This window comes from Pelodiscus sinensis, chromosome 5 (assembly GCF_049634645.1).
Source record: "Pelodiscus sinensis isolate JC-2024 chromosome 5, ASM4963464v1, whole genome shotgun sequence".
Classification (NCBI taxonomy): domain Eukaryota; kingdom Metazoa; phylum Chordata; order Testudines; family Trionychidae; genus Pelodiscus; species Pelodiscus sinensis.
This window is the reverse complement of record NC_134715.1, coordinates 32,017,519-32,039,792: the sequence shown is the minus strand read 5'-3', so window position 1 is coordinate 32,039,792 and position 22,274 is coordinate 32,017,519. Positions and strand designations below refer to the sequence as shown.

Here is a 22,274-nt window from a genome sequence, read left to right as displayed (position 1 = left end):
GCATGGTTCAGATAATGCTGCCAAATTCACCACTGCAGGATGCACTGGCTCCCTGAGACTCCACTCATCCCGTTACTGACAGATTGAGAGGATAATTGTAGTATTAGAAACTACTAATGACTAATACTTGTGACATCTGGTGTGGGAAATACAACATGTTTTCTGTTGCCTAAACTCTCTGTGAAAATTACTCTAGTCCCCTGCAACTTTATATAAACTAGCCTTGGAAACGTTCTTTAATAGGTCCCCACATATGGACATGTCTGACATGGCAGATATGTTTGAGTTAAGTTGAGGAATGGAGGTCATACTTCGCATCTCAGACCTGAGCCTTTCTTGAATCTACTTGAGCTATCTGTCAATATGTACCAGGTCATTTCTCTTGTCTGAGAATAAAACTAACCCCAATAGCAATGTCATTCATTTGGCCCAGGGAAAACAATAACTCAAGTACAGAAGCCTCCTTAGATCCATCAGCAGGCCTGCAAAATGGATGAATAATGATTGGTGCTGTAAAAGTGTGCTAGGGAAGACACATGCTGTGTAATACCTACCTGGGCATAGTGCTAATGAAAGCATATTAGAAAGAATGATGAGGAGAGAGAAATAATAAAAAGGGAATACAGTTACAAAAGAAAAATATAAGGTTTTAAAATATAATACTAAATGGATAATAATAATACATGAAAATCAGCTGCTTAAATGATATACCGTGCTGCATTTGTTACAACAAAAAAATGAAATCTGCATTGCATTGTCTCGGATTCAGGTAGTACAGCAGAGCAATTTTATTTAGGCAGCTTTAGTAGTAATTTTCATGAATATAATCTCACTGCAGTAGTGTAAGCAGAGTGGAAAGATGAAACTGGGAAAATGCACATTTTTATTTGATTCTTCTTCCTGGATGTCCTTGTACTGCATTTCAGTTCAAACAGATTGGATACAGGACATGGAAATATTTTTTATACTGCAAACAGTGGGCCAGATTTTTATCTCAACTCTATTAGTGTTAAATCCACTGAAATCTATGCATGTACTCAAGATATACACTGATATAAATGAGAACTGAATCTAGTCCAGCATTAACCTATGTGAGCAGTCTTATATAATTCAATACAAAAAAATATATCACCACCAGCAGAGCAGTATATTATTAGTAAAACTTTTGACTTTTTTTAAGCCACTGTGTTGTAAGATTCATTGGATATACTGGAACAGGAAAGTCTCCAAGTTTGGCAGGTCTAAATGCTTAGGGGTTTAGATAGCCTAGGATACAATCTGAGTCATTTCCTGGCATCTTTAGTTCCAAGAGAGATCCTAAACCCATTGAAGTCAATCAAGATGACTAGTGATTTCACTAGGCTCTGGATCAGATCCTATTTGCTGCTGGAATAAAAACTACATTGGAGAGAGGTGTGACTTGCTTGACACAGACATTATTTAAGAAATACCACCTTTGAATGCACTAGATTTGAAAATGACGAGCAATTTATATTAGACAATGTCATTCTCAAATATGAATGCTAATCTAGGACACCTATTTCCTCCTTTCAGCACTTAATTCTAAATCAGAAATGTGACTATCTGTTAATTTGAGGTCCCAATTATGCATTTATGCTCATTAGTTAAAATACCAAAGTTGCACAACTGAGCCCTGTATTGTAATGTAGATTACAATGACTTGATCTCAGTTTCAAATACAACTTTTTTCAAAGTGTAAAGAGCTATTGCTCTTTGGCTTTACAACATAATAGTACTATACTTCCCTTAGCACTAATGCCACAAGCTACAAAATCCAGCTATGCAAGATAGCCCTAGTGAGATTTCTCTTTCTGTACTCTGGTTGATAACAAAAGCTAGAAAGGAGCATCCTTCCAAATCACTAAAATACCTTCGCCAATCATCCTCTGACTCCAAGTCATCTTCTCTGGGCCAAATACAGGTTAGGCTAATTCTGTGACCACATAGCCAGTATCACTCCTACTTGGTGTGGCTTCAATAAGGAAGGATGGTACCCTGCCCTCATTTCTCAAGCCATACCCTTGATTATCCTCCCATCATGAATCATGCACAGACTTTTCCTGAAAACCTTGGGGATATTAGGACCATGTACAGTATTAGTGTAGAGGAGAATTAGGTCATCCCCAGTTGCAAATTCTTTTTTCCCCAGTACCAAATGTATTTTGTTTCTGATAGTTTTCGTCCCCTGACTTTTCTTTTGACTATAGCTTTCTTCTCAGAAGTGACAATCATTATAGAAATAAGAGGGAATAGGTGTATCACACGGCTGTTTTGGCTGAAGGACATTATGATAACAGAGCTTAACTATTCAACAAAATTATGCTTTAAATCATCATGCAAGCATATAATTTTAAGGTAAGCTACCTGTCAGATCGGCCTCCTTCCAAGCTGTATCTCAGGTAGTTCATACCATCTAGGAACTGGCTGCTGGGCAAAGAGTCATCACCTAGTTCTTTCAGGTCCTCTGGCCTAAGGTATTCTCCTCCATCTCCGGTCATAGTGTCATCACCTTGAAACAAAACACAGACACAATCCAAAGAGACCAGTAAACTCAAATCTCACCATAATTACAGGTTAGGGTAGCATGTCAGCTGGATGCCACAAATAACTGGTAGGTAATTCCTAACCACAAAGCACTGCAAATCCCGAGCAATTAATATGCGCTGACAAACCGGGCACACCAAGCAGGATAAAAAACAAATCAAACCCAAGATGAGCTAGCAAATCAGTTTTTATAGTGAATGACAGACGGACACTTTCTGCTATGTACACGTCTGCTATGTACATTGGACAAACATCTCTATGGACGTGTCCATCTGCTATGGACACGTCTGCTATGTACATTGGACAAACATCTCAGACACTTCGCCAAATGATTAATGCCCACAAAACAGATATCAGACAAGATCAGAAAGAAAAAACAGTTTCTTGCCATTTTAACCAGAAAGGACACTCTCTCAATGACTTAACCACCTGCATTCTGCTACAAAGACCTTTTGCATCTGCACTTGAAAGGGAATCCTCTGAACTGTCATTCATGTTAAAATTCGACACTCTCCGGGAAGGAATGAACAAATACTCAAACTATCTTACCCATTACCAAGATAGCTTCCCCAATTATCACCTCTAATACCATTAGCTCACAGACATCCCACTCTCCCCACCTCTAATATCATCAATTTACCTTCCCCCCCCCCCCCTGCATCCCTCTCCTGTTCTGAAATGTGATTTGTCCTTTTCATATGTGTTCATTTTTTTAAATTGTATCCTTTGGTATATATGGTTGTGACTATTTTCTTCCACTATTTGATCTGAGGAAGTGGGTCTGGCCCACGAAAGCTCATCATCTAATAAACCATCTTGTTAGTCTTTAAAGTGCTACATTGTCCTGCATTTTGCTTCTGTATATATCTAAGTGACTCATCAAACAGAAAGAAGCCATGTAATGCAAATGAAGGAAACAATAGAAATATGCTAATTGCTGAGCTTTGCATAGCAAAAGGTAATCTAGGGTCATGATGAGAGTTCAAAAACCCTAAATGCATTTCCCTCCCTCCATCACCTAAGAAAGAGCACACTTGGGTAGGAGAACTGTCAACTTGTTTTTCTATGAAAAGAAACTAAATGTATGGATACAAAGAAAAAAAATTCTTCACCACTTAACTGTTCAGATTCTAACTGGGCAGAATAACTGTATGAGAAGATGGAGACTTCAGAGTTCCTTTGTGTAGCCTTAAAAATAAATTAGGGAAACTGGTAGACTTCTACATCTCTGAAGACTTTTGAAATGACAGATCAATGCTGCTCTGACGTTTGTGCCCTCCCTTACCAGTAAAGGAATCCATCTGAACACAAATCCTTCAATTACTATATAGACAAGGCTTTCTCAGCAGCTAAAACTTAAAAAACAACAAATAGTCTGGTAGTGTTTTAAAGACTAACAAAACATGTAGATGGTATCGTGGGCACAGCCCACTTCTTCAGCAGAGCTGGGAGTGGAACTGAGGACAGCAGAGGAGCTAAGGCTAGAAAGACAGCTGGTCTGGGGCAGAGAAAATGAAGAAGGAGCTGGATCTGGAGACAGAACAAGAGGCTGGCATTGAGGGAGAAGTGCATCCCTGAAGATTCCTCTGTGCCTCTTTGGGGGGGCACCCCACAATTTGAGAACCACTGTTACAGACTGTAACTCACCTGTATATATACTTATACCTACTTTAACCTCTCAGTAACTCACATTCCTTTTTCTTAGCTAATAAATGTTTAGCTAGTTATTATTATAAAATTGGCTACCGGTGTTGTCTGTGGGTGAGACCTAGGATGCAAATCAACCTGGATGAGGGACTGGTTTCTTGGGTCTGGGTACAACCAAAATGTTTAGTGTCTTTTTGTGTAAATGACCATTTATCACATAGTCCAGCTTCCTCTTATGGCTAGATAGACAGGCATGCTGAAGGGGACTGACTGTGACTCCATTATAAGACCACTGTAGTATTCTGGGGGTTCACATTGGTTGCTGTCTTGGTGAGATCTAATTATAGAACATACCACCAGTTTGGGTTGTGTGCCCTGCTTTTGGCAGTCTGCCCAGAAGTCGGCACTCCAGACAAGGTGACAGTTCCTTTATCTGCAGCTACATTCAGTGCATGGACTGACAATGGACACTGAGACATTATTGATTGCAAATGGTTGGTTTCAACTCTGAAAGGTACATTTTTTATGTACCTTTCAAAGTGAGCCCTCTTTTAAATTCTCAGACATTCAAACTGCACTGCAATGACATGATGTCATTCCTGACAACAAATACCCTTGCATTGTCCCCTGTAATATTCTCATTTTTAAAACCCAGGAACTAATACTCAGAAGTTCTTTACCCCATTGCATAAATGGAAACACAATTACATACGTACAAGGTGGGAAGATGAACAAGGAGTCAGAACTCACCATAAATCAGAAAATAATTAACCAAAAATTAAATCAAAACCTAAATTAGCCTGTTACCACAAGTATTGGCCATTACCATGCTCCTTTCTCTCCCAAAGCCTGGGTTAGCAGATGGACTTTACAACATGCCCTGAAGGTGAACAAATTTGTGCTTTTGGTCCCTCACACAGAATGCAGATATGAAGTAATAACTTGTTTTTTTCAGGAGAGTCATCATCACTTAACTTACATCTCTATGTGACACATGGAAGTTTCCCCACATTTCTTTATACATTTCCAGTGTGATCCATCTCCACATTGGAGAGAATGGTTTCTGTCAGCCTCAGTGAAGAGGCGCATTGAACACAATGTCTTTCCATCCTCCTTCCCAACTCCTTAGCATGGCATTCCATAGCTACAGATTGAGCCTGTGTACTAAATGCAGGCCACAGAGATCCACCATGTGACTGTCACCAGTAATACAGTCCACAAATTAAGTTTGTAAGTCTTCGCATTTCAGAACTGCATTGGCATCTTGCCAGGAATGTGAACCTGACACCTAATTTACATCAAACAAAGCAGACTGCAGTTCTTATACAAGATAGGACCTACAGAAATTGCCAGTCCTAGCTGTGAGGGTCCAACTTGATTTGTTCAGCCCAAGAAGCAGCGTGATAGCATTACAGAGACTACAGCTTCATATCAAAGGAGACAGCACTCCTTTGTGCTCTGTATTCTGCAAATTTCCTTTGAGTTCTAATGAAGTTGCCATGTGGACTTTATTTAGATGTCTATTATATTAAATCCAAATATGCAAATCTGATTAGTTTAACAAGGGCAAATAAGGCAAGAAAATATAGTGAGAATGTATTATTGTTAACATCTATACTTGGGATAAGGTATAATCTTTTCTACTTAGTTTCACTACGATAGCCATATGAACTAAATGAAGCAGACTAAATGAACTCTATTTAATCACAAATACAGAAAGACTGATTTTTTTTTCACCCATAAAGAGCTTAACATTCGATCTTAGGTTGATCAAGTATTGCTTCCAGCTGTTAAATAAAAACCTCTGAAAATTTTACATCCAAAATCAAATAAAAACAATGTCCTTTTATAAAATACCTATATATATGGCCCTAAATCTTTAAAAGGTAACTACAAAGCCTGTTTAAAGCTCCATCTGTGATACTGAAAAAGAAAGAGATTGGGCATTGTTTCACAGAAAACAAGAGAATGCATTTAATTGTTGCATATTTCCTGTCTTTTGACAAACAGTGCTTTCTGGGAATGTTGACAATATAAACCATGGGACTTATTTAAACCTTGGAAGATATCAAGGAAAAGCTATTTAAAAGGAATTTCAAATGATTTTTTCAAGTAAACTAGAAACTTACAATCATGCCCAATATTCCATCCATAACTGAAATAAAGGAAAACCCTACCAGTTTTCATCCCACTGGCATTCCTTCAAAAAAAATCCCCTCTTCACACGCATTCAAATTACACTGTCTGAGCTACCATTGCCTACAGTGGTTCCAATTAGTGCTGATTGGTTAGGGTGATGAGTACATCTGTATACTGCGAATTCTAATGAGACCACGGACACATTTCACAATGACCAAAGAGCTGCCTACCAAGCCCATTTTTGAAGCAATGATCTTGAGTGGAAAGGCATAATTCCCAGTCCCTTACATCGCCCCACCTCTTTTATCATAATACCGAGAACATGCGTACGCTGTCCTATAGTTCCAACAGCCAGACCACGGGTGTGTGCATAGCAATACAAACCAAAGTGTTGCACTGGAATGCCCCTTGTGGAGTATGAAAGAAAACATTTATTATTCACATTAACATAGTCTGCTTCAAACAGGACTGCATTAATGTGAAGGAAGAACCTTTTTGGTTTTGGTTTTTTTGGTACTCACAGCACCACATGGGAGAGTTACTGCACCATTGATCTCTATACACGAGATCAACACTGTAACAATCAGCAGATACGCTTGAGAAAGAGGAGACAGACATGATGAGAGTCATAATAGGAAATGTGAGGGAGACTGGATCCAAAGTTCTTTTCCCTTTCTAGCAAGTGAAGGGAGTACTCTTGGCTGCTGGGAGGCTATACTGCAATTGACTAAGGCACAGTACGAGAACTGGTAATGGATGGTCATGGGTAGGTGTAAGGCCAATTAAGTCTCATCAGATATATGTTGTACCTTGCCTTCAGTTAGATTTTAAGCATTTTGGGATATAGACTATTCCTGTGGAAACTCTGCTATGTGATTGTTCACCTTTACACTGACTGAAGCCTCTGAACACTACTGAACTACAAATTAATAAACGAATAAATACTTATATTAATACTAGCAGTCTGGTGAACTCCCCAGAACTTGCAGAGACACAATCCACCATAGTGGAGGAGCAAAGGGGTAGTGGGCTTAGCCTACAAAGAGCAGCCAGCAGTAGATACTTGTGCCGGAGTTCTTGGGCAGAGTTAACATCATGACGGTAAAGGGACATGTCACATTAGATGCAAGGGTCAGTTTTCAAAATGCAGTTGCTAGGAGACGCTGTCCATGTGGAGGGCTTCATGGTGGTGGAAGAATGAGGGAAAATCCAACCATAGTCATAGCTTCATGAAACTGCTTTCACACAGGAGTTAAGTTTTTTTTTTTTTTTTTTAAATATCTTTTCCTCAGCCAATGATCACAGAATAAAAGAACTGGAAGGAACTTTGAGAGGTCATCAAGTCCAGTCCCCTGCACTCATGGCACAAGCAATCACCACCCAAATCCATTCCTGACATGTGTTTGTCTAACTTGATCTTTAAAATCTCCAATGATGGAGACTCCACAACCTCCCTAGGCAATTTATTCCAGTGCTGAACCTCCCTGAGAATAGGAAGTTTACCTAATGTCCAACCTAAATCTCCCTTGCTGTAATTTAGGACATTTGCTTCTTGTCCTATTATCTGTGATTAATAATAATTTTTCTCCTTCCTCCTTATAATAATAGTCTTTTAGATGCATAAAACCTTTTATGTCCTCCCTCAGTCTTCCTTTTCCCACACTAAATAAACCCAGTTATTTCATTCTGATAGCTCTGTGTTTTGTGAACATATATTCAACATATATTTACTATTTTATATTTTCAACAAAAAGTCATGCCTTCAGCCTACCATTTCTGAATAACCCTAAATAAAGGATTGTAAACCTGCAATATTGCAGGTATTTTTTAAAAATAAGGCAACAGATGTTTATTATTATTATCATCATCATCAGTGTTGTTATTTCAAATATCTAAGAAAGCTTCTATAAGCAGTAGGGAAAACATCTTGATAAATGCTTTGGGACTAGATCTGGTTGGGCTGGAATAAAAAGTAAAATGTTTGCTAACAACAGGTGGGCCTTATTAAAACAAAAATCATCTTTATTCTGATTACACATTTTCAGACACCAATATTATAGAATCATAGAACCCTAGCACTGGAAGGGACATCAAGTCCAGTCCCCTGCCCTCATGGCAGGACTAAGGACCATCTAGATCAGTGTTTCTCAACCTTTTTTTATAAAGCGCCCCTTTAAAAAAAATTGTACCCTCAATACCTACAATTTTTTTTCTACCATTGCAACACATTTGTTTAAACAACTTAATTGTAGCCAGGTGGGTGATGAAATTTTTGGGTGTAAAAAGTACAAAAATAATAAAACGCTGTAAAACTTAAAGCAAAAATTCAGTTTTCTCCAAATTTCAGTTATGTTGACATACCCTCCCCCCCAGACTTCTCTCGAGTACCCCTAAGGGTACTCATACCACTGGTTGACAAAACACTGGTCTAGATCATTCCTGATAGATGTCTATTCAATTTGCTCTTGAATATTTCCTGTGATGAAGATTCTACAACATCCCTAGGCAATTTATTCTAATGTTTCATCACCCTGACAGTTAGGCAGTTTTTCCTAATGTTCAACTTTAAACCCCTCTTGCTGCAATTTATTATGCGGGTATCAGTGAATAGACTGATAGGAGAGGTTGGTCATGTGTGGAGACCATAATTATAAGTGCTTCCCTAACAAGTGCAGCTGAATATGAAGGCAATACTGTCTGGCTATTAAAGTAAGAGACTGGGATATTCTAATTCCCAACTCTTCACGTGACTGTCTGAGTGACAGAGCAAATTACCCAATTACACCGAATCTCCTTAAATTTAACTCTACAATGGATACTTTCCTACCTCAAAATGTGGCTTAAATCAGTTAACTGCCAATAAAAGCACTTTGAAATCCTCAAGTGGAAGACTCTGTAAGCACAACATATCATTATTAGGAGAGGAGAATTTAGTAAGCCACATAAGAGTTTTTAGTTTGGGAATTATGGCTATGGGAGAAGTATTTAATTAAGGCTTTTAAAACAAGCCAGATGGGCTAGGGAGCATCTTCATTTTGGTGCTCTGGTCATTATGCTCACATCTACAGCCAGGAGTATGACTCTATGAAATGCTCTCTATATTATCCTGGAAACTCAGCTCATTTATAAAGGGGGGAGGGGGGGGGGGGGGGAGGATATGGCATTACTTTCAACGCAACAGGAAAGCTCCAGCTCACCACAATCCTCTCCCAGCAACATAACTTCAGCAAAAACATTTGCTGAAGAACTGTTCTTCCAGACATTTCCCCACAGTACCTTAATCAAAGAAAGCCAAAGGGATAAATTAAAGAGAGAGAGAAAGAGAAAGGAGGTTACACAAAAAGCTGCCAGAAGCTGGTTTTAATTTATGCTCTTATAGCTGAATCCACTTGTGTCAGTTTGCCAAAAACACTATTTTTCCTGCTATCTGTTGGTAAGGGCCACACGATGCAGTACAGCTCTCCATGTGGGATCTGCAACTTAGAAGTAACAGATGGAGAAGAGGCAGCAAAGGCTAGTATGAATTTTTTATGAAATATATTAACTCTGAAATATCTTTAATGGCAAGTATATTAAAAATCACCCCCTGAGAATCTGCTTGGAAACCTTTGATTCTCCAGAGTCAATGTTCCACTCGATGTATTACATCCATTAAACAATTACCTGCGCTACAATGAATTTAGTTAATGAATTTAATAGCCATAACACAGCTGTAGATTTCTGCATCTTCAGTCAATGGAAACCCAACATATTTTACAGCTAGTTGATCGTAGATGCACATTGCCCATCATGTCAGCTGTTTGTTGTTCAGAGAAGCACTTACAGAAAGACAGGAAAGAAGCAAATGAAACAGAAAGTCTGCATGTGTCCCTACTATCTGGTCAGAAAAGGGTGATCAAGTGCTCTAGCTCTGATCTGCCCTGCTGGGATTTTGGGGAGGGGAGGATGATTGAAATGTGTCTCCTCCTGAATTAGAGCACTGCAAAGTAAATTCTAGTATTTATTAATGGCTTATAGTGCATAATCCAGAAACAGTCCACATTGATTTTCAGATTTAAAACTGGGTTTGTATGTCTGGCACTTAGAAACCCTCTCCCCCCCGCCCCCCGCCACCACCACCACTTTATTTGGGAATCATTAAGAGACTATAAACATGGAACCCACCAATGTCATTTATAAAAAGTAGCTTTTGATAATACTGTACCTCAACACAAACAGCTCTTCTCTGTTGCCCCAAGCAAGCGATCATTACATAGATGACCTTTTTTTTCTTTTTTTAATTTAACAGCTAGAGTGTGGAATCTAGAGTGTGGAGATCATTGTGAAATGAGGGTGAGGTCTTGGTTAAAATTCTCAGAAGAAAGGTATTAGCAATTAGCTCTGACATGCCTACCTAATACTTCCCATAAGCTTTTGACTTGTATTTGTTGATCTGCTTCTGTAAGACATACATCCTTGGCTAGATACTGTAAACCAAATCAGTTACAAAACAGTAAATCCAGAGTCAGTGTATTAATTCTAGTGCAGGTTTTCTGGATTTACATTGGTGTAATACAAAGGTAGAATTTCACCCTGTAGCTTTAAGTATCTTTCTCTATATGTAAAAAAAAATGGTCATCCCTCAGGAAGAGTGACATCAGCACATCACTCGCATCACCCCATAGCTAGCTCCAGGCCATGAGCTCCCCCCCCCCCGCCCCTATCCTGGGGCTCAGATGCTCTGGGGCCCATTGACCCCACATGGGCAGCAGCCTTATCCATGGCCAGACTCCCCTCCCTAGTAGCAGGCCCGGGGCTGCCACTCCTCTGAGATGCAACTGCTGCCTCCCTGCCGACTTCCCAGCTCCCCACAGCCCAAGAAAAGAGTAGAGTGCTGGCGGCAGCCATTTTCTCCGCCTCCCTCCTGGGGCTCAGATGCTCTGGGCCCTGCACAGGCAGCAGCGTTAGTCAGGGCTCCTCCCCAGAAGCAGGCCCAGGGCTGTCCACAGGCCAACAAAGTAGGCCTGGATCTCAGCCTCTCTCGGCAGCTGGGGTGGAGGATTAGGCCTGGCAGAGAGATGAACTGGGGCTGTCACAGCCTGGGCCAGTGGGGAGGGGGCAAGAATAGCTGGGTCTGGTGCAGTCCTGGCTCAGGGGAAGGCGTGGTGTGGTCTAGGCTGTGGGGAGGTGGGGGATAGCCAGGGCTGGCATCGCCTCAACTCGGCCCAACCCGGTGGCCAAGGAGAGAGCTAGGGTTGCCTACCCCCAGAGAGAGAGGGAGGTTGGCGAGCATAGCAAGCAGGGGGCTCAGCCCCCTAGTAATAAAGTATTTACAAAATGTTTTTCATCGCATGCTGAACCCCTAATTTCTGAACCCACTCTGGAGGCCTTCCCCTGTCATAGAATCCTGCCCTGGCCCAGCCCAGTGAAAATCCATGAAAGAGTAAGGGTTTGGGAGAGAGACGGAGGGAAGGAGGATGGAGTGAGTGGGTCAGAATCCCAGCAAAGGGGTGGGGCAGGGGCAGAGCCTTGGGAAGGGGCAAGGGTGTTCTGTTTTCTGCAAATTGATAGTTAGCAACCCTACCTGCACTTTCCACTAATACACATCCACTGGCTAGGTCTACACTATGTGTCTGCTGTTCCGCTTTTTGTCGCGGAAGAGCAGATGCGCTCTTTCAAAAGCCCTGTCTTCCTCCTCTCATGAGGAAGAAGGGCTCTTCCGAAAGAGAACGCTTCTCTGAAATTTGGCTCAGTGTGGACACAGGCCGAAAAGCCTCTTGTGAAAAAACTATAGGAAAAAGATACGCAATTTGCGTACCTTTTTCCAATAGATCCCTGTAGGCATAGCCTCAGTGAATTTAGCCCTGACTAGCCTACTCAACCTCTTTCACACAGATATAAACAAGGCTTAGAAAAAATACATTAGTAGTAGTACATATTATCTTCCCTCTACTGTGCGCTGGTTAGGCCTCAGTTGGAGTATTGTGTCCAGTTCTAGGCACCACATTTCAAGAAAGATGTGGAGAAATTGGAGAGGGTCCAGAAAAGAGCAACAAGAATGATTAAAGGTCTAGAGAACATGACCTATCGAGGAAGGCTGAAAGAATTGGATTTGTTTAGTTTAGAAAAGAGAAGACTGAGCGGGGACATGATAGCCGTTTTCAGGTATCTAAAAGGGTGTCATAAGGAGGAGGGAGAAAACTTGTTCATCTTGGCCTCTGAGGATAGAACAAGCAATGGGCTTAAACTTGCAGCAAGGGAGGTTTAGGTTGGACATTAGGAAAAACTTCCTAACTGTCAGGGTAGTTAAACACTGGAATAAATTGCCCAGGGAGGTTGTGGAATCCCCATCTCTGGAGATATTTAAGAGCAGGTTAGATAAATGTCTATCAGGGATGGTCTAGACAGTATTTGGTCCTGCCATGAGGGCAGGGGACTGGACTTGATGACCTCTCGAGGTCCCTTCCAGTCCTAGTATTCTATGATTCTATGATCCACACACAGAGAGACTGATGAAAGAGAGGCTGTCCATGCACAGATACTGTAATTCCCTGCCAAGCCCAGCTGAACATGGAGACAATACTATCAGTATAAAATTCACATGGCATAAATTGGCTGGATTGAAAACTGGCTAACTGAGAAATCTCAAACAATGTGCTTCATTTCAGAAGAAATTATTTTGGGGAAGTTATAGCCTGTGTAATATGAAATGTCAGTCTAGATTATCACAATTATCCCTTCTGGCCTTGAAATAGATGACTCAATAAATAATAATATTGCTCTTGCATAGACCATTCAACCCACAGATTGTTAAATTCTATACAAAGGAATGTATCATTAATCCCAACTGACAATTGGGGAAACTGAGGCACAAGAAAATGAAGTGACTTCCCAAAAAGTCACCTAACAGGTCACAGGCAGATCCTGGCACAAAACCCAGGTTTGCTGATTCCTCTTTGAGTGTTCCCTTTCCCCAAAAATACCCAGGAGTATCCCACTTGCTCTTGTCAATTTTTCTTGCATGTGACAATATTTGAGCCATGTTTATTAAATGGTTTGACTATTTCACATGTTCAGGTTTAGTGTATGCTACAAAAAAAGAATGAAGAAACCTTTTTTTACTGCTGTCTTACTCTTATGAGAAATAGGATTTTCAGTTTATAAATTCCTAGTAATCCACTTTTCTTTTAATCAAGAATCTGGCAGATTAGGTTATGGATTAACTCTGAGCTGATTTATGGAATCTAAAGTCACATTTTTCTTGTGCTTCAGTGATGAGTTAGTTCTACAGATTACATGAAATCAATTCACCCCTAATCCATGTTTATGAAGGGATATGAAACCCTACTCTCACATGATTATTATTATTATGGGTAAGTATGAAATCCACAGGACTACTTGAGAGTAAGGGACTACTCTATGTGAGTATATAGATGGAACAAATTGGCCTTCAGTGATTAAAATATGTAATGACTTAATGCATATTACGGTGAATATAGATGTACAGGACACATTTTACTTTCAGCCTACACGATTAAGCTATTGTCAGCGATACATAAACAAATTTATTATCTTGATGACCCTCTTCTTTAGATCATTATTTGTTGATGTTTAAAAGAATGACACAATGACTACACAAGCTAGTTTCTAAAGCAAACATGGGATCAAATCTTTTGTAATTTGTTAGAGAGTATGCAATAGGAATTTATTATATAATGGTTATTTTCCTTTGGGTGTTGTTATTCTAGGCTGATTTCTGGGACTATTTCCTCTACACACATTAAATTATACCATGGCCTTTTAGGTTTTCTTATCGCTTTTCTTCAAACAAAAATGAACTTTATTTAATGTCAAAATACAAAATGATACCATGGTATATTCCAATGGATACAGAATTGAGAATTAGGAGTTTCTTTTTCTGAAACAAACTCACTACAGTCCTTCGGAGAAATTATTTCCTTCTCATTTCCCCTATCAATACAATGAGGCCAAAAACAGTTAAAATATCTCTTTCTTGATGAACTTTTAAACACAAATTATTTAATTTCAGTGAAAATCTTTAAACATGTATAACACTAAATTAAGTGCTAAATATTTTATTATCATTATTATTACTCTAAGTGGGACAAATATAACATAAGTAATGGCTGAATACTAATAATGACATTAGTCATCAACTATCCAAAAATGGGGAGGGGAGTAATCTAGTGCGTCTTGTCTCATCAGTATTTGTCTTTAAGGAAAAAGAAAAAGCTTATGCACATGGTTCTCTTTACAGCTTTGAGTAGCCCCATTGATTTCACATAACATTAAACATGTGCATAATCGTCTAGAAAAGTGACTCTCTACTTCTGTAAGTTTGTACAGCACAAATCCTGCCTTACAAGTCACTCTTGCTGCCAAACATACTGATGGCAACCTATATATATATATATATATTTGGGTCATCCTGTTTTATACAACGCCAACCACATATTATTTCTGGGCCTTAAGAATATATAAAAACTTGGATCAATAAACACAAAAAAGGATCATAACAAAACAACTGCTTCCCAAGGAAAATACCAGATAACTAACTCCTCCCAAGAACAGTGGGGCTCTGAAATATTCACTTGCTCAAGTATTCCTGTCCTTTTAAAAGTGAGCAGGTTTAGTGTGTCACATTTATTTATTCAGAAATATATCCTGTCACTGTAATACAGCTAAGGGCAATGTATGCAGGAACCTTACTGCTGGTCTCTTGCAGACAGTCCAGTTATTAAAATGCTCAGCCTCTCTCCGCCTTTTGGCCTCCAGCTACTTAAATTTCCTATTAGAATCACCACCCATGATGACAAGTTTGCATATCACCCAAAATGCTTTTTGACCCCAGCAATGGACTTTTTTTTTAAGTAGGGTGATAAGAACTGCAATCTTTGTGCTTTGGCATAAATGCTTTGTACACTGCCTATGTCCTGAGAGGAGATGTACAGGGGAGTCGATTTCCACTCTGCTGGCTTTTTGATAAACTCTATTTGTCAGCTGGTGACAGAAAAACCCAGAACCTGAAGGTAATACTCCTGAGGGGATTAATCATGCCAAAAGACCACAATCAGTGCAGCCAAATAATTAATGGTACAAGTGAAATTGCCTAGGGGTTTTCTGGCTTCTCCATACAGAAAAATACATATAGGCATGCTATCAAAAGTAACAACATGGATCAGTGTTAAGCACCCAGATTATGCAGTTTTGGATTGTCACAACACAAACATAAATACATACAACCAAATTCAACAGAAACAGAAAAGTGTGTGTCTTACTCCAAAAACTCCTTTTAACAGCACCTGTGCCACTATATGCTTCCCCATCACTGAAGCGATCATCAACACAGTGTTTAAAGGCTGCACAACACACAAGTTAGCTTGAGAAAAGGGGATACCCAGGAGGTAATTCCTGAAGATATAGCAGTGGAAATCCATCCTCTGCATTGCAGATTAAAAGAGGACTGAATGGTAGCTTACATGAACAAAGGAAAAGAAAAATTTCAACATAACGCTGCATTACTGAAGGCCTTATTTTGTCATCCATGAGTAGTCTCATTTATTGTTCAAGGACTAAAGTTCTGCTTAAATAGTATAGAGGTGGCAGAGTCAAACCGTGGAGACACAAGTGCACTGATTACATTGCCATGAAGCATTTATATAAATAGATGATGTGTCTATATCCATCACTGCATGTAGATTTCTAGCCTGTCATGTTAAACACAGGCAAATTGACAAAAAAACCCACCCAAATATGCGTAGCACAATACACAAATTTAGACACAGGGTAAATTTTAAAAGTTTCCTAAGTAATTTAGCAGCCTAAGACCTATCTCAAAAAGGGACCCAGGCACTTAGCAGACTAAATCCCATTGATTTTCTATAAGACTTAATCTTTCAAGTGTCTAAGTCATTTATGAATTAAAATGTAACTTGGGTTCCTAAATCCTTTAGGCAACCACAATCTGGGAAATTCCTCTCACATCAATAACGGATATGCTATGCATAAAATATCATTACTGTAATATTAATCAGCATTTCAGACAGAAAAAGAAAGAGAAGCTACCCATTATTATAACCTAAAAGTAGATTCACCATTAGTCCAGCAGTCACAGTATTTGAAATGTGTAAACTATTCTTTCATAAACTATTAAAAACTTACCCCCCCCTTCTCCTCCCAAGTTAGCTTGCTTATGTCTATAATGTCTAATGAAAGCTGTCCAAAGGTAAAAAAAAAAATCCCAGATAAATTTCACAGATGTTTTCTTTGGATTTAGATAAATGATGTAACACACTCCTGCACTCTGCATATGGGATTAAATCTGAGATTGTGCCAATATTAGTGTGTTGTTACCTTATGTCATGCTCTATGAATCTGTGGTCTGCATGTGCCAAAAAGGCCTTCGTGGTAACAGTTTTACCTCCTTCAGACATATGGATTTTTATCTAAAAGTTTCCACTTAAACAAAGATCCTAGTCTATTTCTTTGATATGCATATCTGATAGAAGTGGATCTGAACCAAAATATTCACTGTCTCAAACCTTTCTGTATAGTGGACAAGTGCGCTTTTGCAGAACTTTATATATGGATCTTAAACTCCCAGATTCGAAAGTGTTGACACTTTAGAATCTGTTCTTGACCATTACAGAAATATAAAGAAGTTTGATAGTGGAGATTGGATCCAGGGTTTTTGGATTGGGGCCATCTTTAATGCCTCTATTCAAGTCCTATAGCCAACAAGCCATTAAATCAAGGCCTTTAAATAGCTCACTATTACAGGAAATGAAGCAGCTTGATTCTATCCTGTAGATGGCGTAAAAGACACTAAACAAGGGAATTTAATGAATTTGCTCACCTTCCTCATCTGAAACATCCAGGATCTCGGTCATCGTCTCAGGTACATTCAGTTTGTGTTTCTCTGTCACAGTCTGCAGAGACAGAATAATCAACTCTCGAGTTAAGCATCAAGAAAAGTAGCAGTTATTTATCTGAGTATTTCTAACAACAGCTGCAGTTTCAATCTGTTCAGACATTTTACAATGGTTTCTCTTCCCTCTGATTTTATTTTTCCGAGTTTAATCTTTTCCATAGTTACTCTTGCTTTTTATTTGTGCTACAGCAATTGGTCATCTAGAAAAAAACATACTAAATGCATTTTTATAAATAGATTATCCATGTAGAGTAACTCAGATCAATGCTTCCAAAGCGGTTCTAAATTGAATTAGGTAATGTCTACATAAGAGCCGTAGAAAGTTGTATGAGACATATGGAACTTATTAAAATTGCAAAGCATTTGGAAATGAAGCTATGAATGATGTGAAATATTTAAACTGAAAAAAGAGGAAGAGTATTTAGACAGACCATATGATGAATTTCTTACGTGAAATAGCAGCTGAGTGACTACATTGTCGACATAACTTCAACAGAACTTGGCAGTTTTGTCAATGGTGGTAAACCGCATTCTACAAGGAATAACGCCTTTTGTCGACAGAGTTCTGTTGACACAAGGCGTTGTTGCATCGACACTGTCCTTTGCATCTACACTCTCATGTTGACAAAGCGGCTTGCTTTGTCTACAGAGCTGGATGTAGTCTAGACGCTCTTTGTCGACAGATGCTTTGTCAACAGTATCTGTCGACAAAGTGTCTGTCGACAAAAGCCTGTAGTCTAGACGTACTTTAGGAGTAAATGTACATGGTGATTTACGTACACCCAAATTTAAACATATGACCAGCACCAAATAGCATATAGGATTAGTTATACCTGAGGCAATAGTTCAGGTAAAGGTGAGTATGGGGGTTATTAGAAAATGGATTTTTAGAATCAGTGACTTCTCACAAAGGACTTAAAGAGGAATACAGAGGGTGTTTGGCCATGAAGTGAGACCAAGAGAGGAAGGGGGGACTGATTCAACAATGGGAGCATCACCTTAGGATGAGGTCAGGTGTAGGTCAAGGATATGAAGAAGGCAATAAGAAGACAGAACTGTGATGAGTGAAGAGCATGAAAGAGTGTGTGGTGAAATGAAAACAAGTATGTTCTGTAGTTGGAGACTAGGGATGTGAAGATTGAACTGGTGAAACCAGTGGGGCTTGAACAGCTCCCCACTTGCCATGGACAGGGGGCTGCTGCAGCCCCACAAGGGTCCGCCAAGGAGCAGCTCCTGCTTGCGGTAGGCCCAGGCATGCTGCAGGCAGGGGTGTTCCGGGGTCGCAGCTGGAGCAGCCTCTCTCCGTTGAGAACCAGGCACTCTGCAGGCAGAGGCTGCTCTGGCTGGGCTCGAGCAGGCCATGCCTGTGGCAGGCGGAGAGAAGGAATCATTCCAGCCTCCTCCAAGTTGCCTGCCTTCAATCAGTTATCCAGTTAAACAATGGCTGCATCTAGACTGGCATGATTTTGCACAAATACTTTTAACGGAAATGTTTTTCCATTAAAAGTATTTGCGCAAGAAAGCGTCTACACGGGCATGTGCTTTTGCACAAGAGATGTGCTTTTGTGCAAAAGCATCCGTGCCAGCGTAGATGCTCTCTTGCGCAAGAAAGCTTTGATGGTCATTTTAGCCATCGGGCTTTCTTGGCCTCTTGCGCAAGAATACTTGCGCAAGAGGGCTTATCCCTGAGCGGGAACATTATAGTTCTTGCACAAGAAGCACTGATTTTGTACATTAGAACATCAGTGTTCTTGCGCAAATACTCACGGCCTATGTAGAAAGGTGGCAAGATTTTGCGTAAAAGCGGCCACTTTTGCGCAAAATCTTGCCAATGTAGACACAGCCCTCATGTTTAACCAGTTAGCCAACTGAATAGTATTTTACATCCCTTAGAGACAAGATTATATAAGGATCTGAAAAATATTGCCTGTGATATAATAGGAGATACAAGTCAATGAATTCAAGAATATTTCCATCGTCAGAGCAGCACTAGCCAATACACAACCACACCACACTCTGAAATCAGCCATAGAACCGGATATCTGTGAAGGAGGGCTTACATTTCACTGCTTAAGGCATGGATGAGGAATAATTTTTAAAGGGGGAGGGGCACTTCACAAATTTCTGAAGTGGCCCTGGGCTGCCCCAGAAGGTGGTGGGGCCTTTGGCAGAAGGGGCAGTACTAAGAGACTTCTTGTGCTCCCCCACCCACAGACCTTGATTGGCCTGGGGGTGAGGGAGCACGTGAAGTCTTTCTCCCCTGTCCCAGTGCCTAGAAAGAATTGCCAACTGTTTTGAACAGTTGTATTTAGAGGAGTGTCAGGAGACGTTTTGTCTCTTTAAGCTCCCACAAGAGTAGTTCACCTTTGTTCCACTCTCAATTCTTGCCAGTACCTATAAAGCATAAATTAATCCCAAAGGTAGAAGTAGCAAAGTATGTGATAGTTATTGTGATAATTACTGAGGGATGAACCTGGAAGCCCCCTACTCAATTTGTACTCAGGCAAAGTTCTCAATGTCAGTTTGCCTGTATAAAAACTGAATTAGGTCTTCCAGATCTGGTGCTGTAGGTCTATGCCTCTAGCGAGCCAGTGAGTAAGGTAGCACTATTTGTTATTTATTATAATGATGCTTTTCTATACGTATCAACACTTCTCATCATTGCTGAGTGAGTGAACATTGGTAATTTGTCTAAGTTTAAGTGTCTGAAATGCAGTAACTGCAGACAATAAGTTTCAATTTATCTTCCTATGTGGGCAGGACAGAGGGTGGGCAGAACTGATGGCCTGCAATTCAGTTACTCATCTTTAATTAGAACTTAAACATGATTCAAGGAATTAACACTTATAGTTTTCATCACATGTGTTATGTGTTCCCAGCTCTTTTGTACTCATTACATGCCTCAGCTAATTCTTTGACTCTTTTTTCCCCTCACTCCCCTAGAAAGGTCAGACAGCAGTAGGGAGTCTGAGCCAGATGAAACTGACTGAACACATACAGCAGTGCATGTGACCTCAATATCCCTCTTTGTAGCAATAGAAGCAAGGAATTAAGAAATAAATCCTAAATGAACAAAAAGACTGATACCCTACAAGAAGAATAAGGTGAGGAGGGGAAGGATTAGTATATTCTCCAAATAATGGGGTAAAGCATTGTGTATGTAGATCACTTGTTAAAAAAGACAAGAAAGTAACTCAAATGCTGTACTGCTACTGTGTATGAGCACAGAATAAAACAGCCGAGGACTCAGCAAGCACACAGATGGGAGGAGGCCTCTGAGGAAAAGGGGGAAAATGGAATTGCCTAGGAAAAAACTTAGGAGTCACATGTGAAAGCTCTTAAGAAGTTCATCTCTGTTGACAATAAATGCAACAGAGAATTCACTCATTAAGGCTCAAATCCCAGTTCTCATACCAAGCTCAGAAGCAAAAGCCTCGCATAAAAGAAGAACACAGAGGTGAAGAGTTCTGGACTCAGGACTTCAATACTGTTAGCATTAATTGGAGAAGGAAATACAATTTAAGATGGATTTTATCTATGTAAACAAAATGCCCCTCATCTCATTTGAGATAGGGACAGTGGTGGTTGTAGGAGCAGTGGTGGTTGTAGGAGGACAACTAATTAAAAATACCAATACAGGATAAGTATGTTAATATGGTATAAGACTAATACAGTTGCATATTGTATATATGTTACCTCTGCTAAAATCTAGTTATACCAGATAAGCAAACACAGAGTATGGTTACAGCCTATTGGGGCTATCAAATTTGTTTTACTAATTTAAATCCCATGACATCAAGATTTAGTTTATTAATATAGTCTTAGACATAGGCGATGGTGTATAAACACAATCAATATCTATATATTTGTCTTCCTATTACTCTTATTCAACACTAGTATTAGCATTCTCAGACAAATGCTTAGTGAGACATATGAGCTCAAAGAGCCTAACGCTAGGCACCCAAATTCATATTTAGCCTCCTAAGTGACCTGCGTTTAAGAGTTGCTGAACACCAGCTGCTCCCTCTAAAACTCAGTGGTGCTTAGTATTTCTGGAAATCTGGCCACTTGTGTGTGCACTTTATGCATCTGCATTTGAAAATCTAGCTGGAAGTCTAGGTTTTCAGAAGCTTTGCACAGAAATACATGTACATATTTGTGTGCTTGATTTGCATGTTCAACCAGTGTATTGATCAAATGTCCTAGACACTGTACATAAATGGTCATTTGTCCATACACAGACTATACTTACCTGTACACATGCATCCAAAATTCACTGTAGAGCTAAACCTCTGAAAATCAGGCTTATTTTTTAAACACTGCATGTTACAAATGGTTGTTTTTCATTTTAAACCCTAAGTTTGAGCAGGGTACAATACTTCAAATATTGAGCCAAATACCGCCTTTGATATGTAGACAGAGTACAGGTATCAGTATTGCCAAGTAATGCCCTTTTTGAGGTCTGAGTTTCCTTGGCACAATTATATTACTTACTTCTGACTTCCTACAAAGTATTAATTTTAGCTCCCCTGATTAAAACCCATCAGCCTGGAATTGCAACTATATTTAACAATGGAATAAAGAGCCATTCATTACCCCCACATTTTTAAAAGGATGAGGATCTGGGGACAGCTAATGGCTTTAATAAGACTCGTAGTTTTAAATGCAGAGGTGTATGTGATCTATTAGTATCAGAGAGGCAGCCATGTTAGTCAGGATCTGCAAAAACATTGAGGATTGCTGTGGCACCTTAAACACTAATTCCTCATTGTTTTTGTGGTCGCTCTAGTTCCACTGATATTGTATTGCTCTGGTAAATCATGCACTGCCTAAAGCTCATTTATATATCACAAAATATTTGTTTCTACCAACTACACTAAAATGTATACACAAATTAACTGTTGCTCTAAGAAAGTCTGACAATTTAAATTTGTCACTTGGTGACCTGCAAAGTACACATCAGAAGGCAGGACACTTTCATAAAACAAATCAC

The 22,274-nt window shown here is 39.6% G+C and overlaps 1 protein-coding gene across 43 annotated transcripts in view; it reads right to left on the bottom strand.

Moving 5' to 3' along the window:
- Positions 1 to 22,274, bottom strand: part of ANK2 (ankyrin 2) — a 602,743-nt gene that overhangs the window by 70,115 nt on the left and 510,354 nt on the right. For 25 of the 43 annotated variants that reach the window (XM_075929770.1, XM_075929777.1, XM_075929772.1 and 22 more), the window contains 2 exons: positions 17,207 to 17,279; positions 2,386 to 2,530 (listed from right to left, as the gene is read on the bottom strand). In XM_075929770.1, coding sequence (XP_075785885.1) covers positions 2,386 to 2,530; positions 17,207 to 17,279 — 218 coding nt within the window. Of the gene's footprint in view, positions 1 to 2,385; positions 2,531 to 15,629; positions 15,711 to 17,206; positions 17,280 to 22,274 lie in introns of all 43 variants that reach the window. The other 18 variants (XM_075929766.1, XM_075929759.1, XM_075929765.1 and 15 more) reach the window with 1 other exon arrangement.